Below are 22,324 nucleotides of genomic sequence, written 5' to 3' on the forward strand. Positions count from 1 at the left end.
TGTGTGTGTTGCTTTTTAATGCGTCTCGGATAATGGTGTTTGTTGTGTGTCTACAAGCTGTGTCATGTGATCTTATTTTCTCTCTTTATATGCGTGCCTGTGGGCACGGGGGGATTTGCGTTGGATAGTCTTGTATTGTTTGTATGTATGTATTGTTGCTGTTTTAGGCTGCTGAGGTACACGGTGGCCTAGGTTGTGCTTTTTACTTTTTACATGAGTTTGTTTATGGCTTAGATGTCTCGGTTGTTAAAACATTGTGGGCATAATGTTTTTAAGAGGGGAGTGGTATATATATAATCTTTGAGAACGTTTGTTTGGACTTTGTTTTAATTGCATTTTATCTTGGCCTATTGTGTCGAGCTGTTTATTTTAGAAGGGAAGGCATTTTCGCAAAGTCCCGTCTTTGTTTTATTGTCCGCGCGTATGTTGTAGTTTTTGGGCAGGAAATGTAGTTTTTTCTACACGTCTTGACTTCCGCGTTGCTACGTGATATCCGGCGAGACGCAGTTGTGGAGTTTTGGCTTTTATATCTATAAAGGCTACTTTTCTTATATACATTACACTTCGTAATATTCTCTTCTTTAAACGCCTTTTTGCTTGTATGAGATTCCTTTTGTCTGGATGGAATTAGATCCTTTTTAGGGAATAAAGTATTTATTCTTTATTTTTGCATTTAAAACGATTTCCCGTTTTACCCTGTAATTGTACAGAGGCACACGTTCTCTTGTGTGTGGGAAAGGCTTCTTTTGACTGTGTTTAAGCGCTGTTTTTGTTTTTGAGTGTTTTTGCTTGCTTTCTATTTTTTAGGAAGACTTGTCTTTATAAGAAACCATGGATCAGGTTTCTGTTGTTTTTGAAAGTTCTTTGGAACAGTGTTATTGTCTGTTTGGTACGGTAAGTGTAGAGCAGTGTTTTAATTTTGTTGATATGTTTTACCGTTGTTTTGCTCCTTTGTAGTCGTTAAGTGGTCATTGTGAGAAGATTTAAAACGTGGTTTGGGTTGTGCAGTAGCACAAGTAGTATGTTTATTTTCATGGTTTTAGGATATTTGTTGAATGGGCTGTTCCTTTGTTGAGATCCAGTAAGAAGAGCCGTGTTGAAGAGCCTTCTCCCTTTTGTCTTGTTGATGGCTATTGCTTGTCCTGTGTGGATGTTTGTTTCTTTGGTTTTGTTATTTTGTCTTGTTATTTTGAACAAACACAATGAGTTTTGACTATTGTAAAAGCTTTCGGTTGTAAAATGCAGGAATTATTTAATGTCCTGCTTTCAAGGGCTTTTTGCAGAGGGCCATGCTTATTTTGTGGGTTTCTGTGTGTGTGTGTGTGTGTGTGTGTGTGTGTGTGTGTGTGTGTGTGTGTGTGTGTGTGTGTGTGTGTGTGTGTGTGTGTGTGTGTGTGTGTGTGTGTGTGTGTGTGTGTGTGTGTGTGTGTGTGTGCGCGTGTGTGCGTGTGCCCTGTTGGTGAGGGAGGTTGGTTGTTTGTTTCAAGTGGATTGTATGGTATGAGTGCTTATAGAATGGATGTTTTTATGTATTTGAAAAAGGAGTGGGCTTTTATTGTGAGGGATAGGTTAAATTGGCTAGAATCACAGTTGATGCTCCAGTTAGGGTAGTTAAGGTATTGTGTCTAGGGAGGTTTGATGTTAGGTTACATAGAATTTGAATTTGGCCTGCTTGTGTGCTTTATACACGTCCGTATTTACAATGGATTGGTCGTTTACATGTGTGATATGGAGAACATTGTCTTTATGTTAAATTAGGGTCCTTTTCAGTGCACACGCAGAACCTTGGGGTACGCGGTCCCAAGGTCCCTCATTCTGGCTGGTTCCAGAGGAAAGGACTCTGCTGTGTGCCTCCAGAGGCATCCAGGGTTTGATCATGTTGGCTATGGTGCTCTGTAGTAACATGTTTAGGCTTATTCATGGTTGTTTTGTTAGGCTGGGCTAAGGTGTTTTTACATCTGTGTGGTTCAATTCACAGACGTATTGCATTTTGACTCACTGGCTGTGGGAAGAAGTGATATTATGCGTCAAATTTAAAACTAACTATTTTAGAATAGATGAGAATGATTGCCTGCTTAAGTACACAAATAAGATATTTCTCCCATAATGTCTGAATGGTGTACAAAAAGTGGTGCTAAAAGTGTTTAAGTATTTTAGAAGAAAAATTAGAAGTTCACTTCTGGCTGGACCCACGGAACACCACGTGATCAATACGTGGTGACGTGTTGCCGGCGGGAGTGATTTATTGGACGGCATGGTAGTATTTTACCTTTAGTGGGAGCGAAGTTTGATATTGTCAGACTGCCTCCCCCTGGCGGTCAAAATATGAAGTTCGTCCCATTACTAAATGACAGTTCATGATGATAGAGTGACTTTCTTTTAACAGTTTTAGTTTAATGAGGTTAGTATGTTAAGTATGTTTGACTAACATCGTTTGTCTGTTGTGTTAACAATTAATCTGTTTATTTAGCCTTCACAACCTGGAGACTAAAAGATTGTCAATATAGTAACCAGAGGGGCTTAGTGTAGTCCCAGACAAGTGTCTTAGTTCTAGAAAATTGATTCTCGATTTTAACTATTCATTGATTAGATTATATGTTTCTCAAATAGTGTGTTTTTAGGCTAAGGACTTAAGTGGAGCTTTAAAACCTCCTATCCTTGGCAATAGAGCTTAATACCGTTTGTTTACATTTGCTACAGCTTCTAACAGAGATCACAATTATACATTATTCGAGCATGTACATAGAGTGTACATGTGTTGACTAAATTTACACCCAGTTTTTAAAATTGACAATGCTTAAAAGTTTATATGAAATCCTGTTTGTAGAATATTGGGTGTTGTGTAAAATGACACATTTCTGATACAATATATTACACTAGTATCAGTTTCCTTTGAACGAACCGCTCTGACGTAACTGACACAATGGTATCCACAGTTTGTGTTTTATTTTTATGTGAAAAAGTACAGTGTAAAACATACTTTCAGTAGAAAGAATACTGAGAAATTCTACCATTTTAGTAAAGGCCTGGAGTAAAAGATGGAGTGACAATATTTGTGACTGGAACGATTTGAACAAAATACTAATTGATGTGGCCTAAGGGAAGCATATTTTATCCAAAAAGAATCGGGAAAAGCAGGAGAGGGTGTTTTGTCTTTCAAAGGAGGGAATGAAGTAATCAAAAAAGCTCACACAAAAATCCCACACTAAAACTGACGACCGCATGGTTGTCCAGTGAAAAAACAGTGGAGGAATCTCTTCATCTATGAATTCCCTATGTTTTGTGAGAAGTCCATGTGTCCCAGACAGTTTGATCCAGTTGCTACAGGAGACCGCAGTCACCACTGATGGCAGAGGGGCAAACAGGTGTTTGCCAGTGGACAAGCCTGTTGCCAGTGCATCGGCACCCGTTCTAACGTGCCTGCGTTGAATTCGAGAGGGGTCCGGGGGGTCATTGATCTCCAATTGAGGCCCATAAGTTCCAGCAGGTCGACAGGTTTTTGCCAACACACAGGTGCAGCTCGAAGGACGATGTCGAACTACAGTCTGACAGTTACATCATCTTGCATAATCCCGTCCGCGGCCTCTCAGAAAACCTTCGTCTCAACGTCCCATATCATGCTGTCCTTGAGGGGGCACAGCGGATACGCGAAGGTACCGGTGACCCAGTGAAAAAGGATCACCGGAGAGGGGAGGAGTCTAGGAGTCTAGTGGGCATGAGGTAAGCCTGAAGATATTTTGACTGCAAAGATTCAAAGCTATGGCAGAAAAAGACATTTGAAGGACACTTGAAGTGATGGGAAAACAAAAAGAGACATTCGAAATGTACAGAGACATTACATTAGGTGTTGGTGAATATTGGAGATACTGGAAATACCAGAGGAGTATCACGTACAAGGAAAAACAGTAGCCACCTTTTGAACTTGACACAAGGACATGATACATCACAGATTATAGTTTGGTGTGGGAGTAAAAAAAAAAAAAGAGCTAAAAACTTGCTTCTATGCCTATTTTGAAACTTGATAACAAACTCTTCCTTTAAAACTAATGTTAGATTTAGCAAATATGCTTTCAATAGTCTACTAAAGTATAACAAAATTGTAGAGTATGCAGATTGCAAATATTGTCAGTTTATTTTGGAAAATGTCTATTTTAAGAAAAATAGTTGTGTGGTTGTCTTTTAGACTTCACAGTTTTGGGATATTTTCATGATTATCAAATCATGGCAAAATACATTGGAACATGCTTAAACAAAAGAACAAGTTAATTAGAGCACTCTGAGGGAGTCACAGTAAATTAAGAGATGTGTCGTTAATAAATCACAAACGTTGGAAATTATGGTCAGATAAATCTGGAGCAAAGTAAGAGGTGATTGCAGTATGCAGTAAAGAACTTAAAATAGGAGATTTAGTACTAGGACAATATAGGAATGATATGGAAAAAGGTGAAAAGCTGTGGTAAGTGAGTAACAAAATGGAACGATTGATTGATGAAATACAAAAGGAATTAGAAGAGTAAAATATCAATAAAGTGGGAAAGATCACTTTAATATTAGATGGAGTTAGCACAAATTATGCAGGAACAACTGGACCAGAGTCCAGGAGAATGTACTGTCTGAAGAATCAGTGCATTCAACAATTTAATGATAGGTTCTCTAATCTTAACAGCATGAGTTAAACTGTGTGTTTATGAGTGATTAACCCTGTGTATGTATGAGTGTTAAGCAGTAAGGCATCTGGTTAGCTTCTGTAGAACAGGTGTAGGTAGGCTTTCGTTTCTGTACTAGGAGAAATTGGTGCTGAGATTGGAGAAGTCATCCCATTTGGACCAGGATGACGGCAGGCAGAGGGAAGCAGCGGACCCAAGGACAAGCAGAGGTCGTTCGGACTTCTACCCCCAGGGAACCACAGCGACACCCATCTTCACACCGTCACCTATCAGCGATCATCACAGACCATGGTCGAGAGGGGAGGCTTGAGGATACAGCCTGCATGAGATTCAACCCGCCACGCCGGAGCAGTTTCTGACAGCAGTTTCATCTCCGCATCACTACACCAGCAGGGAGTGGGGACCAGTAGCTACCGGTCAACTCAACAGTACCGGCTCTACAAAACATCTTTGCCAGGGCCAGGGTGTAACACCTCTGGCGACGGGAGGACGAGAGGTCTCAGATCTACATGGTTTTTGACAAGTAAGCGAGCGTTTGGAAGTCCCAGGTATCGGAGTTACCTGAGACACATCAAGTTGCATGCAAAATTGAAAGGCACGATACTTTCTTTTGCTCATATGAAGAAGAGGGGGCACCCCCCCTACGGATCAGGTATGGCGAAATGAAGCCTGATTGACCATGTCAGTCAAGTACTGAAATGGCTGTGATTCTGTTCAGAAGTAGCAAGCCTCAGGATGATAATTCCTGTGTGATCCACAAAATTCGGACAGAAAAAGCATCCCTTGGTAAATGTTGAAAGCTGAAGTTCAGAAACACTTTGGCCACATCCCTTGAAACATATCGTTGAGGTAATCACATTCTAAGCCCCCAGATGTGAACGAACAATACCTCGGAGAATATACATTCTAAGTGCCTGAAAGGAAGAAGCAGTGTTTTGTGTGTGGCGCATGGGCGGGTTCTGGCTATGGCGCGTGGGCAAAACTGCAGTTGTTCATTCGCCATGGACAGAATTTCAATCATGTACACATATTGAATGGTGCAAAATGGACAAACAAGAAGAAAGAATTGCGTTTGTTTGTTAGTATGAAAGAAAAAAAAAAAAGAAAGGAAAAAAAAAAGGAAACAGAACTGTGTCTGTGTTTGCGCGTTGTCTACACAATGTAACCAACAACTTGTAATATTGATGTTTTTATTAACTTGAGTTTTCCTTAGGTTGTGAAAGGAAGTCCAGCCTGGGAGTACAGTACAGTGTTTGTTTGATGTATAATGATTTGTTGATGATTCACTCCAAAATTCAATAGTCTAGAGGGAAACGTATTGACCATTTTAATAGAATGATTTGCCATTTTGGCTAAAACAGATTCTAGTTGACACCTACACTAGTGACATTAGTCCTTGAAATAATCCTTTTGTGGAGATTTATTAATATATCTCCAAGAGGGGATTATGTGGTGTATTTCAAGGCTAATACAGTGGAATATGAAAATATGATCAATATATTATAACCCAGAAACCATCAAAATGTCTCATAACAGGCAGAGACCAAAACTAGCCAAGTTTGAGTCAGTCTGTGGCAAACAGCTGCAGTTGAGTTAATTACCTTCACCCATCCTGTCCTATTGTCTCAAAGTGTGATTTGATGACACCACGCCCGAGCCATTCTTTTGTTCCCACAGTGTAAGCATTCTAATTATATGCAGGAGAGCCTGCCAGTTGTCCCTCCTAAATCAGACTGACAAGAAGTAAATCCATCAGGATTTACTTATATCAATGTGTACTAGTTTGTTCTAATTATACAGATATATAGGACTTTAGTTTTAGTAAAATAAAGATCATTCTGGGTCTAAGCCAAGGTTAAAGACGACATCATTGTGTAAGGGATTTTGACTCTCTCTCCAGAGGAGCTGAGCTGGAGAAAAGCGTTTCTTTTAAGTCATTTTAATCATCTAAATAATTTATACAATGTCAGACATGTTACTGTTTAGACTTATTTCAAAGCTAATAAAATGTTGAATAATAATGTTATAATGTGAGCTTGTGTAAAGGTACAGTTTGATAGATAAATGTTATGTGCTACCTAATTTAGATCCAGTGTGTGTGACTTTTAGGCCCACCCCAAAAAGTCCATTGTCTTAGCAAACCTGTATTGTGAATGGTCAGGAAGAGGGCCGTTACTTGCATATAATGTGATGTGTTTGTGAGATTCGGGACTCTGTGTTTTTGGGTACACACAGACGTCACGTTCAATGGAGCCGATTTCTATGAACAAAGGGAGCTGTACGACGATTGACTTGTATGTATGGATTTGCCGAGAACTCTTGACAATAAAATGGAATTGTTGGAGAAAGAAAAACTCTGATGTCTGAACGCTGGTCTTATTCCCCGCCTCCCGGATATGAACTCGTATTTCCGCCGTTCCTTTATGGTCCAGAGACGACACTTCAATCCTTAAGATTGACTGAGCACAGTTGTAGGGCGTGTTTCTGAAAAGTTTTAATTTAGATGGTTATAAATGGTAACTCCTGTTTGAAAATGCTCAAAAACATACTATGGGAGTGCTATTTGGTGATCTGGTGATTGACCTCAAATGATTATAGGCAAAGATATGCAAAAATGCAAAAACTAATTTTGGCGGCCATCTTGAAAAAAGGCTGCCATCTTTGATGTAAGAGTGGCTTGGTTTCTTAAATCGAAGCGTGATCTCCAAAGATGATTTGTACCAGATTTCCCGCTTGTATCACCATTTGAACAATTCTTCCATAATATTGCTGTTATCTAGGCCACTCCCATTGCAACGCCCCCTTTTAGGCAATTAGCATGAACACACCCACACACCTTCATACTCACATACTTGAGCAACATTTCGGCCTACTAGGACAAAAATTAGGAAGATTTGATCAACCGATGGTGGCCATTTTGAAAAATGGCCACCCACCACGCCCACTGGATATTGGGCCACGTGATGGCCCAATATCCAGTTTTGTTCCCAATATATCAATCAACACCTCTACCAAATTTGGCGCTTTAATCACAAAAGTGAACGATTGTCGTGCTACGCCACTACACATAACAAGCCTCTCCATCAGCCAGGGGCATGTCCCGCAAGATGTCAAACTACACTGCTCAAAAAAATAAAGGGAACACTTTGATGCCTTATTTCTTTTGAGTTTTTTCGTTAGCAGTATGTACACAGTTCATGAAAAAACAAACAACTCAAAAGAATTAAGGGATCAAAGTGTTCCCTTTATTTTTTTGAGATAACGAAAAAACATCACATGGATGCACCTGGGACGTATCATCAGTGTTGTAGCCTGGGGTCATAGGATGTTTCGGGTCTCGCAACATACACCCTCGCCCAGGTGACCCAGCCAGGGTTGATCAAGCCCTGACTTACGTCCCAGTAGCGTCCCAGTACCCTTTATTTTTTTGAGCAGTATATATACATGTAATTTAGATAGCATGTAATCAGTTATGTAGACATATGCCAGGTCATGTGTAGACCTAGCATGTGTGTATAGTTTCAATCTATAGATTTGATATTATACTGTTTAGACTGATGATGGGTTCCTAGTTTACCTATGATCCTAGTAGATAACTATTGCTATGCATTTCATGTATTACCTCGTGTTTTCCTTGCCTAGTACTGTAAGCCGCTCTGGATAGAGAGCATTTGCTATATGCCTAAATTGTAAAATCAAAGTGTGGTTCCTTAGTTAACGTTCCTGGACGTCCCTCAGTACTCCAACCGTCACAGGGTCAGGTTTAGCAGGTCTTCTCAATCTCATCCCACGTTGCCAGAGGAACTTTGAGTGAATCCCGGTTGCTCAAATCTTAGCATTAGCGTTAGTCCACCTTCATTCCGACATCTCACTACTCCGACTAGTGGCTTCCGCGTGCAGTTAGGGTTAGGTATAGGGTTAGTTAACGTCGGAAAGGCGACATGTCGGAAAGGCGACATGTAACCCCACAAAACAAACAGTCTTTGAACTTCGTGTGTAAATTCCTCCTTTTATCACAACTTTACACAGACTGTCGTACAAAGACAATCTCAGACACAAGTTACACAAAGGTTTGTTCACTGCAAACTTATAATATATATCACAAACTTTCTCTGCTGGTGGTGGATGTGTTTTCAACCCGGATGAGAGAGAGAGGTGGACACCGGAATCGTGTCCGTCCCCCTGTCTCATTCGTGTTGAAACACACACTACTCTTGAGTTCCCACAGATGGTTAACCCCACAAATGCTGGTTTACATAATAAACAGGACAATTGTTTTCAACAGAACCGTTTCCAGACAGTTCTGAGTTTGGTTATTGGGCATAGCAGTGACGGCCATTTTGTGGTGCCACATATCGAAAGCCCAACTACATTTTTCACATAGATATTTATGTTAATTATTTTAAGGCTCCTGGTGAATAATGACCATAAAATATTTGTTTCTGTGTCAACAAATATTTGAAAACCACAAAAAGGGGGTATTTATTAAATATAGTATATAATATAATTAAATATTCAAATATATTTTGACACAGAATCAAATATGTTATGGTCATGATTCACCAGGAGCCTGGATGGCTTGGAATGCAGGTAAAGGCATGACCTGTAATTGGTCTACACTGAAATACATACAGTGCATACTGTATGTACAGGTGAACCCTGTTCTATACGGCTTGACCTACAGCCTAATTTACACAAATCAGAGCTGTATGTGTGCGCGAGCACATACACACATTCGCTATAGTGCTTCACATAGGCTTTAATTTGCTATCACAACCTAATAATGTAATATGACTTAAATAATGATCATAGCCATTCCATTAAATGTAATAAACACTCGCAAAGTGAATTTAAAAAATGCATGCAAAGCAGTTTTCCCTCAGTTAGATATTTAATGCGTAAAATAATTCAAATAATACCCCATTAATTGGGCATGTAATAGAATATAGCAAAATTACATTAAATCAAATTATTAAAACTAAAATAACAGTTCTACCTAAAAAAACAGTTCTACCTTGTACAATTGATATAGTTAACATTGTCATTTATATAGCTTAAGGAACCATTGAATGGAGTTCAATGGACAGGTGGTGCCGTCTTGGGAGGTTTTAAAAAAAAAATCATCCTTGGTGTGAATGCACTCTTTTCAGAGCACTTAACTGACTGAAACTCACACTGTCACACTCACTGTTAACATTGTGAAAGGAGTGTAACTCTGTTCACAATGTTTTCAGTAATAATACTACTACTACTAATAATAATAATAATAATAACAATAACAATAACAATAATAATGATGATAATAATAATAATAATAATAATAATAAACTTTATTTGTATAACACCTTTCATGACGTCAAATGCAGCTCAAAGTGCTTTCCAGAGCAAGAATTTTGCATGGCTAAGCTGGTGCTTCTTCAGGTAATCTGACCGACTGAAACTCTTGTCACAACGTTTACAGTGGAAAGGTTTTTCTCCAGTGTGGATAAGCTGGTGCGTCTTCAGGTTACCTGACTTACTGAAACTCTTGCCACAATGTTTACAGTGGAAAGGTTTTTCTCCATCTGGTTGACGTCTGTAGTTTGGGAAGTCTATGTAAACCTTTAGTTCTTCTGGTTGAGTTAAAGCCTTGGTAAATTGTTGATGACTATAAGATCTTGGTTGATCAGCACCTCCTTGTTTCTGGCTGGTTGTAGAGCTGGTGATTGGAGTCTGCGAAGACGGGGACCTCACTTCTGAGAGAGAGAGAGAGAGAGAGAGAGAGAGAGAGAGCGAGAGAGAGAGAGAGAGAGGTTTGAAATGGTGAGTACAAATACATATAGCTTCCATCATCAAACAACTCAATTGTTTAGGAGCACTGCGGCATCCTAGTTAATATTTCTGATTTAATAGTTTTTTCATCTTTTATTCCCCAATTTAGTCGTCATACCAACTCCAAGTTTTCCCACACATGTAGTTCCTGTCCCTGTGTTTAACACTCACCTCCTGACTCACCTCCACTGGTCTCCTCCCAATCATCACTGTCTTCAGTGACTTCAGTGTCAGAATCAAGCTCAACATCAACTTCATAGCAGTGTGAAGAGATGTCTTCATCATCAACTTCACTTTTCACTGCTAGTAATGTCAGCATTGACCCATCAGGCTCCTCTGGTCTTTGAAGTAGCTCCTCCTGTTCCTCTTCAATGTGTGGAGGCTCTGGTTCCTCCTGGAGCAGACTGGGGCTCCTCTCCTGTTCAGGAGAAACCTTCTCTTTACACACAACCATGTGCAGGATGTCTAGGAGCAGAAAAATAACATGATAGTGAATACTGGATTCCTAAAATGTACATATATTTTTCTATCATCCATGTTCCCTCTACACATTGAGCTATCAGCTGATTTTATTGACCAAACATTTTCTAAATACAGGTTACTACAGGTGTTTCTGAAAACGGAAATTCAGAAAAATCATGTTTTAGGTTTTAGCAAAATGAATAATTTGAAATGTAATTTGAATTTAAATATTAGTTATTTTACCAAACAAGTGAATGTTGTTACAGCAAATCTGAATCATTAAATTATGAAACAATATTAAACCATAAAACGTCACACGTCAGCTCTGATTTGGGTAAAATAGGCTGTAGGTCAAGCCGTACTGTATGCATTTACCCTCAAAGGTGGACCAATCACAGCTCATGTCTTTACCTGCTTGACATCATGAAACAGAAACTTCTCCACCCATGAAGTTGGGTCATAGTTTAAAATCTAGAAATGGTTCTGTGAGTCTTTGAATGTGTTTGTCTGTGTGTTCGGGGCGAACTTGACAAACCGCTGTACCGATCAGCGCCAAATGTCTACACAATGCCAGTAGGCCAAAGAGGTATTTTTCACATCTGATAGAATTACTTAAACCCTCTATACTTAGTGAGCTAATCCACTATTGTTCCACCCAGAAAAGGGATGCTGGAGTTCAAGGTGTTGAACCTTAAATCAAGAAGCAGAGAAAGAGCCTGTCAAAGCTCTAAAAGCGATATGCTGCCTTTTTTTCTCTTTTTTTTTGGATGGAGGATGTGCTTCTGGATGTTAAAGTTAGACATTGTGGCAGCCCTACAACAGAACAAAAAAAAAGAAGAGAAAAAAACGAAAGAGAGAGAGCACATGAAACTTACTGAGGTGTGGGTGGTCTTCAGGTTCCTCCTGTTTAATAGAAATGTCCCTGGCTGAGTCTGGAGAGTTCATCTTCACCTGCAGTCTGGACTCCACACACTGGTCTGAAATGAAACAATAAGGACTTTAATAACTGGAGACCCAGTGGTGTCAAAAATAGCATTAATATTTGCAGAATGTAAAGGCAATATGGCCTAAGATCAACTCTCCAACATATGAATCTCTGGTGAAAAGACTATGAGGTTTATACAGTATATTAGTGATGAATAATAATAATAATATAAAGTAAAGATAATAAGTTGAAAGTAGCCCATCTGTTTTTAACATTTCTGCAGCCAAGCATCCTTATACGCCCACCTCATGTCACCAAGAATGATTACTATAGGACAGTAATATGGACCTTTGATGTGTCAGAGTAGTAGCAATGGTTTAAAGGAAAACTCTGAAAACAGGGTGCAAACAAAGTTGTAAGTTATAATTACTTCATCAGTACTGAGGACAATGTGTCCAACAATTATAAAAAAATCACACCCTGTGTGAAGGAAGCGGTGCCTTATATACTGTTTTCTGTTTGAGCTGTACATTCAATGTGTGTGTGTGTGTGTGTGTGTGTGTGTGTGTGTGTGTGTGTGTGTGGGGGGGGGGTCTGAGATCCTAACCCTAGATTAAGATAGGGAGAGGGAGAGGGGGAGTTGTTGACTTAAGCAAGTGGGGGGTGGGCGGGTGCAGGATTTTATTAGGCTCCCTGGCCTGTGTGTGTGTGTGTGTGTGTGTGTGTGTGTGTGTGTGTGTGTGTGTGTGTGTGTGTGTGTGTGTGTGTGTGTGTGTGTGTGTGTGTGTGTGTGTGTGTGTGTGTGTGTGTGTGTGTGTGTGTGCAGCTGGTGAGGTCATGAGGAGGTCGTGCTCACTTCTCGTGCTCGGATATAACACCCAGACACAGTCAAATGTAGAGCGGCTGGCACCGCTAAAAAATCACACCCTGTGTGAAGTGAGTGGTGCCTTTGATGAGCCCCGTATTGATTGATGTTGTCATCAATGTTTGTTTATTGGACAGACATACATACATACATACGGACACACGGACAAAGTCAGATATAGGAGTGGTTGGCACCACTCAAAAATCACACCCAGTGTGAAGTGAGCGGTGTTATTTAAGGTCATCACAATGATGGAAGCTCACAAGTGCGTGGTGATATTTATTGGTTATGAATTTCATCATGCGTCTTACTAGCCAATCACAAAGTGGTCTGAATACTTATCAGCCAATCACATTACAGCGAAAGACAAATTTTCACGACGGACGGGTCATGGGTCCCAACCCCACTTATAGGAGCGGATACACCGCTCAAAAATATTTAAACTAGAAAAAGTGCCTCCTCGGAGCACAGGTCTCTGCCAGGTCAGGTATGTTATTGTGGGCCAGCAATGTTCGTAATTTGCCAATCAGGATGGAATATGGTAGAGATGCACCGATTAATCGGCCACCGATTAAAAAAGCCGGTTTTAGGTCAAACCGGCTGGATCGGTGCTTGGCCGGTCACTGTCATAAATTTGTGTCGATTTTATGCCGGTCAAATTGATACTGCATGGGCACTGCGCAGCAACAGCATGATGATCAAATCGTGCGAGTGACAGCCTACAGATGGTGCTGATTAAAACAGTGACATATGGTAATATTTTGCCTTTGATATCATTGAAAGGCAAGATACTAGACTAGACTAGAGCAGGGGTCTTCAACATTTTCAGGCCAAGGACCCCCTAGCTGAGAGAGAGATTTGATTTGATTTTATTTTATTTGATAATTTCTGGTACAAATTACAGTACAGTATATATCAGGATATCACAAAAAGTCCAAGGACTTATTTCCGTTGAGGTCCCACATAAATGATTACATCATGGTTTCTAACTATCAACACATTTGTCATTTTACCTTAACTAAAATAAAATCATTGCAACAAGCACTCAACAACATAGACATTTTTTCAATAACCAATACAATAAATAAATAAAAAGAACATTACATTTATCACATCCAATACCAGTCATACAACAAACAACAAAAGACCAATGCTGACCAACAGGGGTGAAGATGAAGAAGGGACCCCCTCTATATTGTATAAAATTGTGCTGCAGATTAAACTTTTTTTTTTTTTAACTTGATCTGCTCTTTTTCCCCCTCTACACCTATATACCTCTTTGCCAAAAATCTACAGATCTACAAGCTCATGAGCTTGTAGATCTGCTATTTTTGGCTTAAGTCCTCCTCAAAAATGGGATGCTAGTGGTTAATGTAAAAACATATCATATCACACAAAGATTTGGCAGCCCCCCTGTAGTAACTCTGAGGACCCCCTAGGGGTCCCGGACCCCCTGTTGAAGACCCCACGACTAGTGACATAAGGTACATTTCTCACCTTGAGAACAATTAAATGCAGACATACATGCTATGTGTCTGAATGGGAAAACCTTATTTATTTATTTTTGCTTTTAGTCAAAATAAGAAAATCATTTTGCATTAAGATAAGATTTTTTGTTTTATTTCAATAACTGATCTCAATATGGACCCATAATTTGCAGGGCAGGGTGCAAAACCGGTCTCAAAAAAGAGTCTCGGCCATGTCTCCGGCCTGGCAGAGACAAAAATGAATAAATGAAAATATTGTGCTGCATTCCATTTCACAATGACATTTTAGTGTTGTCTTGTGTTTTGTTATAAGCACCCGCTAATTTATATATGTGTACTTTCACCACTCCCTGAAGCCCAAAGTCAAGTGCCAAAGTGTCAAGTCTGTTACAGCTGTAACAGCTCTACAACATAACAGAAAATGAAAGAAAGAGAGAGCACATGAAACTTACTGAGGTGTGGATGGTCTTCAGGTTCCTCCTGTTTAATAGAAATGTCCCTGGCTGAGTCTGGAGAGTCTGGACCTGCAGTCTGGACTCCACACACTGGTCTGAAATGAAGGAATTGAAAAGGACATTACTGAATACTGACTGGACACAGTAGTCTCCAGTTATTAAACTGGAGACTACTCAATTCAATTCAATTTCAATTCAAAGGGCTTTATTGGTATGAGAAAACATACGTTTACATTGCCAAAGCAGAAAGCACAATACAACAATACAGCAATACTACAACAATACAGGGAGACTACTCCCTCATCTAAAACAACTTTTGTGCCAGGGGCCCCCTTACCAGATTTGTGTTGTTGAAATGTTTCAAGATTCTTTTGAAAATAGCAGATCTACAAGCTCACAACGTGTTGTGTTGTGAGCTTGTAGATCGTCTATTTTCAAATATCTGATGCATAGGTTTAATGTGGCCTAAAGTCCCTTCTTTGACTTGTTGTCATAGACCTGGTTGCTTATTTCTCTTGCAAAATCTTGCAACACTGTACAGCATGACAAATGTTTAGACAAAATCTTTAACTTCACTTGACAATCACATTAACATTACTGTAAGAGCCATTTGAGCCATATATTCTATGATTGTTTGTTAATTGATGATATCACCGCAGGGCTTGGTCAGGCCAAGTTCCCTAGGTACTTAACAGGGCTGTAATCAGCCGCAGGTGTTGCCAGTGGCAGAGGCAAACAGTTTTCGACTGTGTTCAGAGGAGCAGGGGTCTATTTCACGAAACTTGGATTAGGTATAAACCGGGTTTAATCGGCTATCCTGGCTTAAATTATCCATGATCCGGTTTCACAAAAGAAAATTTAAGCAATCCTGCCTTAGTTACCATGGCAATTTAGCTGTGAAGTTAGCCTGGTCCGGACCAGGCTAACAGCCAAGCTTTATTCATCCAGTGCCTTGTTCTTCAAGTTTTGTGAAATAGCTGTTAGTCCAATGACTCTAATCGTAAACCAATGAGTTTTTCTACACTTATTCAGTTCTCATTCAATAATTCAATTCAAAAATCGAAGATCTACAAGCCCGATTTTTTTTTGTCTTAAGGCGGCCGGGGGTCCCCGGCCCCCCGTGGACCCCCGCCCCCGTGGACCCCCGGACCCCCGTGTACCCTGTTGACCCCCGGACCCCCGTGTACCCCGGACCTCTGTCGGGGGTCAACGAGGGTCCGGGAGTACACGGGGGGCGGGTACTCCCGGACCCCCGTTGACCCCCGGCCCCCCGGCCGCCAAAAGGCAAGCTTTTCACTTGTAGATCTTCGATTTTAGAAATTAGAAAATTATTCTAAGTGTTTATAATTATAATTCCAACATTCACTTAAACTCCTCATGTTTAAGCCTAACTGAATTATATATTTATGGACTTGTATATAAATTAATTGCATATTTTTGGACAACTTGTGCATTTAATTTGTCTGCAATACTTTGCGACGCTTTCTCCGGATAATTGAATTCCGCTTTTGTGAAATAGACCCCGTCTATTTCACGAAAGCGGAATTAAATTATCCTGGTTTAAAAGGCAAATCCAGGTTTGACAAGCCTGCGCTGTTCAGCCTGGTTTATTCAGTTCCACGAACGCCAAGCCGGGCTGAGAAGGAGCGGCTTTGTCGAGCCAGGATCGTTAAACCAGGCTGAATGTGAGTTCACATATTCCTATAAAAGACCATGAAAGTCGATAGCAGAATCCTTGAACTTGACCAATCATGGAGCCCAAAACCAGAGCGGCGTTCATCTCTGTGGCTGAAGAGCAGCACTGCAGCAGCTCATGGAATCATACAAGGAAGTAAAATATATAATAGGCTAAGCAAGAAAGGAAACACGGCCGCAATAAATAGATCCAGGGAGAAAGCGTGGCAAAGTATTGCCGACAAATTAAACGCACAAGTTGTCCAAAAATATGCAATTAATTTATATACAAGTCCATAAATATATAATTCAGTTAGGCTTAAACATGAGGAGTTTAAGTGAATGTTGGAATTATAATTATAAACACTTAGAATAATTTTCTAATTTCTTATTTCTAAAATCGAAGATCTACAAGTGAAAAGCTTGCCTTTTGGCGGCCGGGGGTCAACGGGGGACCGGGGGTCAACGGGGGTCCGGGAGTACCCGGCCCCCGTGTACTCCCGGACCCCCGTTGACCCCCGACAGAGGTCCGGGGTCCACGGGGGTCCGGAAATCCATGGGGGTCCGGGGGTCTACGGGGGTCCGGGGTACACGGGGGTCCGGGGGTCCACGGAGGCCGGCCGCCATAAGACAAAAAAAAATTGGGCTTGTAGATCTTCGATTTTCGAATTGAATAATTGAATGGGAAGTGTGGAAAAACTCATTGGTTTACGATTGGACTCATTGGACTAGCAGCTATTTCACAAAAATTGAAGAACAAGGCACTGGATTAATAAAGCTTGGCTGTCAGCCTGGTCCGGACCTGGCTAACTTCACAGCTAAATTGCCATGGTAACTAAGGAAGGATTGCTTCAATTTTCTTTGGTGAAACCGGATCATGGATAAACATATCCAAGGTTTACTGGCTAAATTAATCTGCCGAGCTAACTCAGCTTTTGTGAAACCGATTCCAGGATAATTAAAGCCAGGATAGCCGATTAAACCCGGTTTAAACCCGGTTTATGCCTAATCCAGGTTTCGTGAAATAGACCCCTGGTGGTCTGACTGTAATCCAGTGTTTGTTTATAATGTATTATTTATTGTATGCTAATTGAATTGCACTGAAAGCTACAGAGAATAAATCATTTGTTGATGAATTACACGTTTTGGACATCAATTATTTGAGCACAAGTATAGGACTTGGGCGCTACAATATATGGACACAGTAAAGATCCTACTCATGTACTAGCCTTGATACAAGACTGTCATATATTATCTGACAGTCTTGGAGTAGGTTCAAAATAGTGTTTGCACTTTCACACTTGGGGTCCGCAAATCTACATAAACGTTCAAAATTCAAATATAGAGTCCTTACCCCATGGCCACGGATGTCAAAATTATGTATGGGCCCTCAGAAGTACCCTTATCTACCGTATTGTTCAGTAAAAAGCATTTTAATCCTGATCGGTGGCCATTTTCCTCATAGAGTTATAATGTATCAGAGTGCAATACACCTCTCAACCGATAGGGTCACGCAGTTGAAAGCATACGGGGATCTGACACAGATCGGATTAAAATGATAAAAAACGTTAACAATACGGAATATAAGGGTACTTCTGAGGGCCCGAACATAACTGTAACATCCGTGGCCATGAGGTAAGCACTTTATATTTGAAACCTGAAAGTAGATGTACGGACCCAAAGTGCGAAAGTGCAAAGACTATTTAGAAATAACTCCAAGACATATCATTATGACCGTCTTGATCCAAGGCTACTCAAGCGACGTTTGCACCTCATTGCTTATATGGAGATTAACCATTACATTTAAAATAGTCACAATCACATGAATTATAATCTAGAAAGTAACAGCAACTACATTTATATTTGAGTCAATAATAATTACAAATGAAACCCAACATCAATGAGTTGATCTTTACCTGCTGTGTTTCAGTAGTTGAGCTGCTAACAAACGTTCTCCTGCTGCTTAACGACGACACTGTTTAGAAACGACACAAATCTATGGTATTTTAAAGTGTCTTTTATATAAATCTATGGTATTTTAAAGTCTCAACAACAGTCAGTCAACACACCATGTTGTTTTCACTACTGCATTGTGGGTATGTTCTTCTGACGATCACTTTGTCTAGACGCCAGTTGGTGTATTGATGCCCCCTACTGTTGGTCTCGGGTACTGTCCATAGTTTCTATACAGTAACAGTACTATGTGACCTTCCTGACCTGTAGACAAGAGAACATCCATCTAGGACAGGGCTCTTCAACGTTTTCAGCCCAAGGACCCCCTAGCTGAGAGAGAGATGACGCAGGGACCCCCTCTATATTGCATAAATTGTGTTTCGGATTAAACTTTTTTCCCTCTATACCTCTTTGCCAAAAATAGCAGATCTACAAGCTCACAACGCCTTGCAGCGCGAGGCGTTGTGAGCTTGTAGATCTGCTATTTTTGGCTAATGTTCCCCTCAGAATAGGGATGCTAGGGTTCAAGTGGTTAATGTAAAAACAAAAACAAAAAACCTATCACACAAAGATTTGGCGGACCCCCTATAGTAGCTCTGAGGACCCCCTGTTGAAGACCCCTGATCTAGGAGTAAAGCAGTTAATCCAACTAAATCAAATTAAATGATTATAAAATAATAATTGCTAATCATTAATTTAATAAATTAACCAATTAATAATCAATCCCTATTTTGGACATGTCATTCATTATAGGCAAAATCTTCCCACTAATGTAAAATCCCAAAATATGGAAAATAGCAGATCTACAAGCTCACAACACGTCAAGAGTTTTGAGCTTGTAGATCAGCTATTTTCACAAGTCTTACACGGCACTGTTGTGCAACATGACATACGGCTGATATGACATATAATATATGACATATTAAGAAACAAACTATTACAATTATTTGATTAATCAGAAAAGTAATCTATAGATGAATTGCTTTGAAAGTCATGGATAGTTGCAGCCCTACATCCATCACAGCTTTCATCAGTGCACATTGATGCTGCACAGGTCTGATCACGTCTCATATAGAAATGCAGGATACAACATTAACTAACATATAACATGTTACAGGATGCAACATACAGTATACCTCCTATTAAACATGTTATTACCCATATCATTTTCAAACTATGTAACTATATCAATATGTCTATGATAAATTCAGACTGTATGGTATAGTCAGACTGAGACACAGTAAGATTATCACAATTATTTCAAAGCAATGAGTTTGGCTATTGTACCATCATGTTCTGGGAAACAGGAAAAAGTTCAGTAAGATAGATTGATTGTAATGGATGAATTGCACTGGGTCAGGCTGACCTAAAATGGTGTAACGAATCATGAGATTTCATATTATTGTGTGCCAAGATCTAGGTCCACAAGAAGGTATAAAAACACACCCACAATCCTATTTCATCAGTCCTGTGTATGCAGGTATGGCTCTGTTGGTTTATTAACACATGTTATATAGGGTGGCAAAACATCTACTGAGGCACAAACTTGGACACATCATCAGTGTTGTTTCCTGGAGTCACTGGGTGTTTCGGGTCTTGCAACAGACACCCTCCTCCAGAAGTCCCAACCGAGGCTGATCAGACCCCAGCCTTGTCCAAGTGGCATGCCACTGCCCCCACTGTCTCTTGGGGGCTTAGGGTAGCAGGTGAGCTGTTGGCAGCGGGTGTTGGCGACACTAGGAGGCTCTGGGCACTGTGGGTTGCCTCCGGGCCTGGCTCCTCCTGCGTCTGACCAGAAGTGACTTCTGTGCGCTGTGTCGTCGTTACGCCTTTCAAACATCTCATTCTGCCTTGGTGGATCTTTAGATCCTCTTGATTCTTACAGGTTTTACTGCAGTATGTAAGCTTGCTTTGGGCTCTTCCCCTCAGAAGAAGTGGTTAGGGCTGCCTACCCTTTCCATCCTGGGTTGCCGTCTCTCCGGTCGTCCACTGTCTCTCCAGATGTCACCAGGCTCTTTGTGGTCGTCACCCACTGGTCACTGTTACTCCCAGAGTATTTCAGTTAACAAAACATCTACTGATGCACAAACTTGGACACATCATCAGTGTTGTTTCCTGGAGTCCCTGGTCAACAGTATACTTCTAGAGACGCATACAGTCGTTCCTTCCTGTTTAGTCTTTTATTTTTTTTACTTGTTTCTTTCTTCTATATTCTTTCTCTATTTTGACTCTTCCTGTAACTGTAGATGTTTTTACAACAGAGCTTTTACAAAAATAAATCTTTTACATCTGTAATCATGTGATGTGACACTTTAAGTTAATTCTGAATTGTGTCTAAATTCTTCTGAACTGTGTCTGCAAATTAAATTATTCCACACATCCAAAATGTAGTAATGTTAAGAGGTCATGTAATACGACTTAACAGTGATCATAGTCATTACATTAGGTGTAATTATTAGTCATAAATCATAAAAAAAAATACATCCCTCAGTTAACCAGCATATAATTAAAATAATTCAAATGGTTTGATTGATTGACATACTTGACAGACCTTAACGTCCACTCCATAGTATATCATGTACAGTAGGCCTATACATCTGCTGCTATGCTTTTCCTAGTTGTGTAACGCCCCCTAATCACTCCTATTCAAGACAGCTGAGACACCTGGCTGAATAAAAGGGAGCCACACCTGGCTGTGAGTAGTGTAGCTGGCTGGCTTATGTTTTCCTGGTGGTGTGTTGGGTTGTAGGTGTGGGAGATGGGAGAAGGTCATTGATGGTAGGCACTTAACCTGTTTCTTTTCTTTTAAATTATGGAGGAGATCTCTGATTGTTTATATCAAAGAATGGGACCCACACACCGTCTGGATCTTGCAAAAAATGTAGCTCTTTATTTAATCAACGTTTCAGTCATTAGACCTTCATCAAGACAGACTATACAGAACAACTCAACCACCAAACTTTTTAAAGGCTACACCTCCAAAGTGAAGGTCATTGGACATCCAGCCCATTGGCTGCACTTGCAATCTCAGACCTAAAGACACTCCCACCACCATCACATTAAAGCAACACCAATCCCATTCACAAAATACGTATTTTTCTGGGTCAAGGCAACACTAATTATGGCTCTAAATAGCAGGGGAAAAGGCCTGTACATGTCATCGGGCCAGGTCTTCAATATCTATAAAGAAAAAGATAATGTTAGTGGACCCAATAATAATAAAAAGACACAGTGAGAATCAAGGTAAAAATAAACGAATCAAGCACAAAACTCCAACAAATTAAGAGCACAGTCCTATTACATAGCTAGTCCATCCAAATAACGCATGAGTAATCACAGCATAACGTTAAGTGTAAATTCATCATTTAAGCCTTTTGGGGCCAATGTTTGGAGTGTGAATATCCAGTAGGCTTCTCTTCTCTTTAGAAGAAGGTCTATATCACCACCCCTAGGTGGCATCTTGATCTGTTCTATCCCCTGGAATCTAAAAGAGGATATGTCATGTTTAGCATCATTGAAATGAATAGCGACAGGATATTCGCGATCATTCCTGCGTATTGAGCTTTTGTGCTCACTGATGCGCTGTTTTAATTTACGGGTAGTTTTGCCCACATAAGCTAGGCCACAAGGGCACTGAATCATGTAGATTACATGGGTGCTATCACAGGTAATAATATTTCTAATAGGAAACTTTTTTCCGGTGTGTGGATGTCTAAAGTGCGTTAATTTGGTTGTGTTATTACACTGCGCACAATGATCACAACGATAATTTCCATTGGGTAAGGGGCAAAGGCATGTTTGGATGGACTGTGCTGGTTTATTTTGTGCAAAATAGGCATTGACTCGGAGATTGCGGTCACGTTTAAAAACAAATAGAGGAGGATCACGAAAGGCAGTGGTTAATTCAGGGACTGACTGTAAAATGTGCCAGTGTTTTTTAAAAACTGCTTTGATGGCTTGCGAGTGAGGGGAATAAGTTGTAATACAAGTGACTGAAAATTTCTTTTTGTTTTTGTTCGTGTTAC

The 22,324-nt window shown here is 40.2% G+C and overlaps 1 protein-coding gene across 1 annotated transcript in view; it reads right to left on the bottom strand.

The window, feature by feature from the left end:
* Nucleotides 1-9,976: 9,976 nt before the first annotated feature.
* Nucleotides 9,977-22,324, bottom strand: part of LOC311054410 (uncharacterized protein) — a 120,638-nt gene continuing 108,290 nt past the window's right edge. Inside the window, exons 3-5 of the mRNA XM_084070364.1 lie at nucleotides 11,816-11,917; nucleotides 10,662-10,943; nucleotides 9,977-10,402 (exon numbers count right to left, since the gene is read on the bottom strand). Coding sequence (XP_083926490.1) covers nucleotides 10,035-10,402; nucleotides 10,662-10,943; nucleotides 11,816-11,917 — 752 coding nt within the window. The 3' untranslated portion in view covers nucleotides 9,977-10,034. The remainder of the gene's footprint in view (nucleotides 10,403-10,661; nucleotides 10,944-11,815; nucleotides 11,918-22,324) is intronic.

This window comes from Gymnoscopelus microlampas (genome assembly GCF_963454915.1).
Source record: "Gymnoscopelus microlampas genome assembly, chromosome: 10".
NCBI lineage: Eukaryota > Metazoa > Chordata > Actinopteri > Myctophiformes > Myctophidae > Gymnoscopelus > Gymnoscopelus microlampas.